Consider the following 7867-nt stretch of genomic DNA (forward strand, 5'->3'; position numbering starts at 1 on the left):
GAATTAAAGTGTCTGGGGGGTAAAGAAATTGGAAAATGAATGTAGATTACAAAAAGTTCTCTTCTTTTACAACCTGAACTTTCAAACATCATACATATATACTACTCTTGTAAGATTCTTGGATTGGTATATCAGCTGAGAAATGGGCATTTATAGGTGTTTCATGGTTTACAATTATTTGAATATTTCATTGTTTCTCATTCTTATTTTCTAAAATTAAAAAAAATGCTAACAGTGATAAGCTTAGTTTCCATAAATTTAATGCATTTGAAGTGAAGGATATCATTAAGCATGCTAATAACAGCAAATCCTACTAGACAGGCTAATGACAGCAATTTTACTGCAAGTTATCTCTGTGCTTTGATTTGTATGCTCTATTCTTAATTGGTAAGGAAAATAATAAAGAACCTGAAGGGAATATTTGGTGTAGAGCTTTGAAGATTGGAAAGATTAAAAAGGATTTGTGATTAGGGACTGAGGTCCTGTTTCTAGTTCTCATAAAACATGGGGATCTGAACTTGATTTTCAGACATGTTTTTGTGAACACATTAAAAATAAAAGTAGAAGACTCCATGTACTGTTCCAAAATGATCTGTGAAGGGAAGGAGAAAGAGGGTAGTTAGTAAGAGGGTGGAGAGAGATAAGAAAAAAAGATTTTTTTTTAAAGATAGTTGATAACTTGAGTGTGTTCATTTGTGGAGGGGGAAGCCAGAAGACAGGGCAAAGTTGAGGATACAAGGAGAGAAGAAAACTAATCTGTAAACTAAAAGGCAGGATGGCATATTGGATCCAGAGTAATGGTGTTAGGGGCTTAACCTTGGATAGGAGGAAAAAGGCACCTTTTCCATTGAGTTTGAGGGAAGACATAATGATGGATTTGGAGGTGAGTATGTATTTGTAAGTAGAACCTTACGTGGGAAGCTTGTTCATTCAGCAGTTTCTGAACGCCTGCTGTGTGTTTCAGTGCTAGTCTGGGGATATGTAGTCCCTCTCCTTGAAGAGCTTAGGATCTAGTGAGGATGGGAGATTTTTTGCCTTATGTTCTGTTATGTTTTTCTTTCAGGTAGGATGTGAGCCTGTTTTTGGAGTCTTAGTCTCTCATGATTCTTCAGATTATTCAGAGTAGTTTGGAGTTCATATCAAAAGAACTTTTAAGTTACTTGGGATGGAATTTTTCCTGACCTGGAAATGTAAATTTACTCATAAAAGCTTGACATAACTACTTCAGTTCCTCTTTTAAGACAGATACATACTTTGTCATGCGGTAATACTGTTTTACCCTTCTCTGCTCCAGTTAAATAGTCATTTATATCCTTTTCATCAAACTTTTAAAAAGATAGATCTTAGTTTATAATTAATTTAAAATTTTTAATCAGTATTCTTAATGATCTCCTTGAGGTGAGACCATGATCAGTCAGCCAACAACTTGGAGTGTAGGATTAATCAGGATTGTGGATAGCAACTCTTTGCATTACAGCATATACATGTACTTTGGTGGTTGTCATCTGGGGGCAGTTTTGCATCCCAGGGGACCTTTGGCAATATGTGGAGATATTTTTGGTTGTCACCATAGGATACAAAACTGCTCCTGGCATCTAGTGGGTAGAGGCCAGGGATACTGCTAATGCTGTAATGCATAAGACAGCCTCCCGCAGCAAAAATGATCTGGTCCAAAATGTCAAAAGGGCTGAGGTCTGCTGTACATTAACATTTCAATACTTATGATGTAGTCAAACATGCTTACCTACATTATCTCATTTAAACTTCAGAAACCCCTAATGAGGTAAGTGATACCCTTCTTGCCCTGAAGGAACCATGCGTTGGTGATGGAATCAGGATATAAAGCTTGGACTTAACTCTATAGGAAATTTTTATTATGTAAGTATTCAGGACACAAGCCTTTTTTTTTTTTTTTAATTAAGGCTATCTTTGTCTTACTTGGTGTTTTTTTTCAGGGACAAATATTCCTGGCATTTGAAGTACATAATTTATTTTTAATATTACAGATCTAGAAATGGCCATTGCCTACTGGAATTTAGTGCTTAATGGAAGATTTAAATTCTTAGACTTATGGAATAAATTTTTGTTGGTAAGTTCATGTTTTCTGCGGTTTGGTGTTTTCTAAATTTTTGCTTTGTTTGAAGATAAATTAACATTTTAAAGGATGCCTAACTCATTTCAGAACATGTAATGGATGTAGAATGAGAAATTTGATTTCCAGAATTTTATTACATAGGTTGTTTTGCATTCTTGTACTCAGCATCTTCTGGACTGTTTTTTTGAAACTCTTTTTAGTGAATTGGATGCTTCTTGTTACTTTTTTTTTCTTAATAGGAACATCATAAACGATCAATACCAAAAGATACTTGGAATCTTCTTTTAGACTTCAGTACAATGATTGCAGATGACATGTCTAATTATGATGAAGAAGGTAATGAACATTTTGCTCTACCAATTCTTTAAAAATATCTTTAATCATATACCCTGGAACTTCTCATCTACTTCTATTTTTCTTGGATTTCCCTCTTCTGAGCTTTTATTTGTGCTCTTCTGAATGTAGAAAATGCCTTCATCCTCTTTTACCAATCTGTATTGTTTCCTTAAATACCAGCTCTGTATTCATGTCTTCCAGAAAGGCATGAGTAATTTTCATTCATGTTTTAGATTTTCAGTCTACTTTAGGAACTTATTCTTTTCTTAATGTACTTTTATAGTACTTGTATTTATTTTTTTATTGTCTGTTTTTGTCTGTGAACTTGATTGTAAACTCCTTGAGTTTTGTGACTTAGGCCACATGGAAATGGACTTTATTTTCCTACTGTAGTACTAATGGCATTCAGTAAATATTCACTGATTGAATACTTTTCTGCTGTTTCTTCATGTATATAGAAAGGTAACTCTACCATCTACTATCAGGATATTTTTGTTTTCTGGAACTGGTAGTAGTTTACATTGATTTCTTCACACATACTTACCTAATTCCCCTTGAGAATTATCAAGATATATTTTGATATCTTTGAATAGACAGGTATTCTTTGAAAAATCTTTAATAACCTTGGTCTCCTTAAAAGTGTTCTGGAACTAGTTAACCTAACCACAGATAATGTTATTTCATCTTTGTTTTCATTGTCATGTGTTGTTTTCTTTAAGAATTGAGAAATGACTGATAATTGATTATTGTGCTTTCTGTTAGGCTTTATGCAAAAGTGGAGAACTTGCTGATTTGGAAGTTACCATAGAAGCATGTATAGAGGCATGCATATATGTAATTTAAGATCCTTTAGTAATTTATTATCATGAAATAGGTTAGTGTCTGATCTTTGCTTTTAATTTCTTTTGTAAGATTGCCCTAAAATGCAGAAAAAGGTTAATTTCAACCTAATATGCTTTCAGCACTGGCAATATGTCATCATATCAAGGCCGGATTTGACCAGATTACTTCAGTGGCCTTCAGAAAACCATATATTACTAATTACCAGGAGAGTTATTTTTTATCATTCAGAAAATGATCAAGTGTTGGAATAATAGAAAAGGGAAAATGCAAGGAATATTTTAGGTAGAAACTCTAAAGAACTAGAAATTTGGAGGTCTTATCAGTGGGGATATTTATAATGATATACTTTAACAATTATAGGGAAGATAATAAAAAAAAAGGATTCTATTAAAATACTAGCCTTATTTCTGCTTTTGTTTCTTTCCTTTCTCACATATCCCCCCCCACAGGAGCATGGCCTGTTCTTATTGATGACTTTGTGGAATTTGCACGCCCTCAAATTGCTGGGACAAAAAGTACAACAGTGTAGCACTGAAGGAACCTTCTAGAATGTACATAGTCTGTACAATAAATACAACGGAAAATTGCACAGTCAATTTCTGCTGGCTGGACTGAACTGAAGATCAATCCTCACAATTCAGACTGAGGGTTGTTGAGACAAAACTTTAAGGATACATCTTGGACCATATCATATTTCATTCTTCTAATGGTGGTTTGGGCTTGTCTTCTAGTCTGGGCCGCTCTAAACATTTATTATTCCAACATTGTGGATTTCATCTTATATCTGTGGACCATCCTAGTTTATTCTCCCATAAGTCTTAGAAGCTTTATGGTGATTATTTTGAAGTTTCCATTCTTGCATAAAGCACAATGCTGTCTTCATCAGAAAACAAGTTTGGCATAAGAATTAAACATATGAACATCACAGTTTATAAAAACTTCTTAAATATATGCTTTGGGCTAGTTGCAAAGACTATGCTGATAGCACTTCCAGTGAGAGTGAAATATTTAAGTGTACCAGATCTGGAATGGTGTTTTGGTATGGGGGGATTTTTTTTTTTTTTTTCTGGCAAATTACATGTATTGTTAATGTGAGTAGAGTATCTGATGAAAAAAAGTCAAAATAACCAACGTGAAAAATTTTTAGGATAACTTGGTGTGCCTACCCAAAATTTTGTGTTTTAGACCCTCGATTTCAAAAGGTTCCACAGAACTAGTCTGCACTTATCTTACCCATGTTATATATAGTTGTCTTACAGGGGCTTTTATTTAGAAAAACATCTGCATAATGTTAGATTCTACTCCCGTCTACATTATGCACCTCATAATTGGATTTCATTATGATTTTGAAATGCTTATATGCCTGTTGAGTAAGTTAAACTATTTAATTTGTTTGAATGTTTTAGATTGCTACATAATACAATATTCTAAATTTAGGCATGAGGGTTTTTTTTTTCTTTGTCAGCACACTATGGAACACAAATGAAATTCTCTTAATTTATAAGAAGATAGTAGGAATTAAATTTTGAAAATGGTTGTAATGAGCCATGAAGTTCAATTCTTATAGGTACTGCTTTTTCAGAAAAATAGTCCATTTTTGATGACTTCTTATTTTGTTGAAAGTGTTTTAACTGCTAATCACTGTGGTTGCCAAATACTTGAGGAGCAAAGATTTTCAAGCAAGCATGCACTTGATGCAAAATACAAATCTGGCTTCTATTTTCATAAATTATTTAGTTTCTACTATGTTTTATTTCACTCAGCTCAGTTTTCACATCAAAGCAGACCTGTATCTTGTGTCTATTTTTTTTATTACGAGACCCGTGAACTGCTTTCATGCTGAAAATGCTCATTTCTCTGTTCACTTCTTGACACGTGAAGAAGGGTTTATTGCTTTTTTAAACATTTCTTTAAGGCCGGTTTAAAAAATATAAAACTTCAGAGATTGGATGACTGGTTTTTAGCAGGAGTAGATTTTGCTTGGTGTATCCAGGCACTCTGTAAGGTCTGATGTTGAAATTATCAAAGGAATGTACTTCAGGAAAACAGTACATTATAATGGAGATGCGGAAATGATTTAAAAAAACTGATATATTAAAGCTACTTTTTATTTACATGATTTTGAAATTGACTAGAAAGCTCTTCCCATAGATATTAACATTCTAATCATAACTTTAATTAAAAAATATGATTCTATCAAAAAAATTTTTGAAAATTTCTATTTAGTTTACTGGAATTGGTTATTTAAAAAAAAAAAGAAGAATCCTGCTGCTCTCAGTATTTCCTGATTTCATATTTGTAAATATTAAGAGGAACTTCAATTATGAAATATTTTAATAAGATATATATATATATGTACTATTTTGTTTCCTGTCTTAAAGATTTTGAGTTACGGTATTGTTTTTGAATTGATTAATTCCAGTACGCTGTGTTTGGAAATGAGATCCGATTAGCTTTTTTCCCCCAATATAAATTGTTTTCCATAAAAGTCTGATATTGGTTCGTGGCCTAGTGCCTTGGGTTCTACAGACTTTTCCTTTTAAATGCAAGACCTTTTCAACAAAATAGTGTTTGTCATCAGTTTGGTACTAAACATTTATAATTACTGTGTAATTATAAACAAAACAATACATAAAGCTTTGAATATAATTATGTAGCATAAAAGTTAAGGTTGTTAACTCTATGGTGGCATCTTAGAATTAAACAATACTATTACTAGGGCCTGAAAGAGAAGACTGATTTAATGTGGTGTGATTTTTCTGAGGATAAATGTCTGGTTACAGGGAATATTTTGTACTAAGAATGCTTACATATAATGGCCATGTGTGTGTGAGTGTGTGTGAAAGAGTGAGATTGACAGGTTGAGAGGGACACATATGCTCACACACACACACAACTTGAATTGCTTTAATTAATTAGTGTTTCAGTCTTCATTTTGGTTACCTCCCCATGCTGATTCTTTGTTTTAAACTGAACCACAGGTACAGTTTCCTTTTTGCCAAATGTCAAAACAGGTACACATTTTAAAATGTAATGCTTTTTAAATAGTAAAGTGTATAAAATTAGAAGTGCCCACATATAAAAATACTTGAGATCAAGGTTATCTTTAGTGACTATCATCTGCATATCTCTGTAAGTTCAATTGTGTTTCTTACATCCCTGTCATATTACCAACAGAGGCAATAAAAGCTTCAGTGAAATTGCCATGACTAAATCTTTTCACATATTATTTCAGTGTAATACTTTTAAAGACTAAAATATACCGGAAAACTTTTCTAGAAAGGATAATTTATGGAAAGAGCATTGTAATGGCAAGTTTTTGGGAGAAAAGACATGCCAAGTCTTGTTTACTATATTTAAAATGTTTACAACTATACTGGGCTGCTTTATTTAATTAACAGTACTGTAGTTGTGTAATATGGCTTTGTAAGTATATGTTCTTCATTAGACTTTTAAAAAGTTTTAATGAGTGAAAGAGAGTTAATAAAATAACATGGGAAATCTTTTATATAATACCCTTACTGGGAAATTCTTATTTAAGCAAGGTATACTATTTTTTTTTCCTCAGAAAGATTTAAGTGAATGAAGTGTTCATCTATTTTTTATTTGATGATAATCAAGAGGTTTGAGTAGTTGTAGCCAGTTTAACGTGCACTTTGCTTAGATTTTTTAAAACATGTTACTATGAAGACTACGTATTGTAAACCTGTAACTTTTACATATGAATGACAGAAGAAAGTTAAACCTAATGAAAGAATTTTGGAATAAAGGAAAGTGGTGCTGGGGAAATTTATTATAGTTCACAAAGTATGCCTTTGTAAACCTGAATCAACTTTTAGCAAGAATTAATTTATGGAGTTCTAAATGTTAAATTGTATATATTTAATAGAAAATACTTATTTGACACCTCAGCAGTTTTCTTTAAATGTTACTTTATACTTTTAACAACATGATTTATATTGCATACATAGATGTTTTGATAAGATTTTATCAAATTTGATAATGTAATGATAAAATGTTTTTAAAATGTGAACTATTTAACATTTATCTTAATAACTGAGGACACAATACCGGATTTGTGATTTCTACATAATGTGATAATTAGGGTTCAAATTATGGTTCATCATTTAATTGATTATAAACAAGTATATTTCTGAACTCTTTACTTGCCTCCATTTTTACAGTCATATAGCAATAATTTCTATTTTTATTTTATAGAAATGTGGTGAAGTTCTGATACCTTTACCTTTGATTTCAGAAGGGGAAGTGGTTTATATTTTGTAGTTTTACATTTGAAAATTCCTAATAGTACAGATCCCCTTTTCCAGGTTTACCCTTACTCTTTGTCGCCATTTTGGTTGAATATTTGCTTGATCTGTATTTGATTCTGGAGGCGGATAGTTCTGTTTTTTTTTTAAACTCATAATACAGTTACATAAATGGTTTTACCAGAGCATTCTTGCTATCTATTTTCTTTACTGCCTGTTGGGTACTTGGCATTTCTTGCTGACAAACTCATTTATTTGACAATTTTCCACTAGGCTCAGTGTTTTGTGTTAATGTGGCTTTTGACTTCTCTTTCTTTGGTCTTTT

General features: G+C 32.2%; 1 protein-coding gene across 4 annotated transcripts in view; it reads left to right on the plus strand.

Moving 5' to 3' along the window:
- The window catches only part of DCUN1D1 (defective in cullin neddylation 1 domain containing 1), a 36134-nt gene extending 28702 nt beyond the window's left edge, over positions 1–7432 (plus strand). For all 4 annotated transcript variants that reach the window (XM_020879910.2, XM_020879909.2, XM_020879908.2 and 1 more), the window contains 3 exons: positions 2007–2089; positions 2335–2431; positions 3724–7432. In XM_020879910.2, coding sequence (XP_020735569.1) covers positions 2007–2089; positions 2335–2431; positions 3724–3803 — 260 coding nt within the window. In that variant the 3' untranslated portion in view covers positions 3804–7432. The remainder of the gene's footprint in view (positions 1–2006; positions 2090–2334; positions 2432–3723) is intronic.
- The last annotated feature ends 435 nt before the right edge of the window (positions 7433–7867 follow it).

Source organism: Odocoileus virginianus, chromosome 4 (assembly GCF_023699985.2).
Source record: "Odocoileus virginianus isolate 20LAN1187 ecotype Illinois chromosome 4, Ovbor_1.2, whole genome shotgun sequence".
Lineage (NCBI taxonomy): Eukaryota > Metazoa > Chordata > Mammalia > Artiodactyla > Cervidae > Odocoileus > Odocoileus virginianus.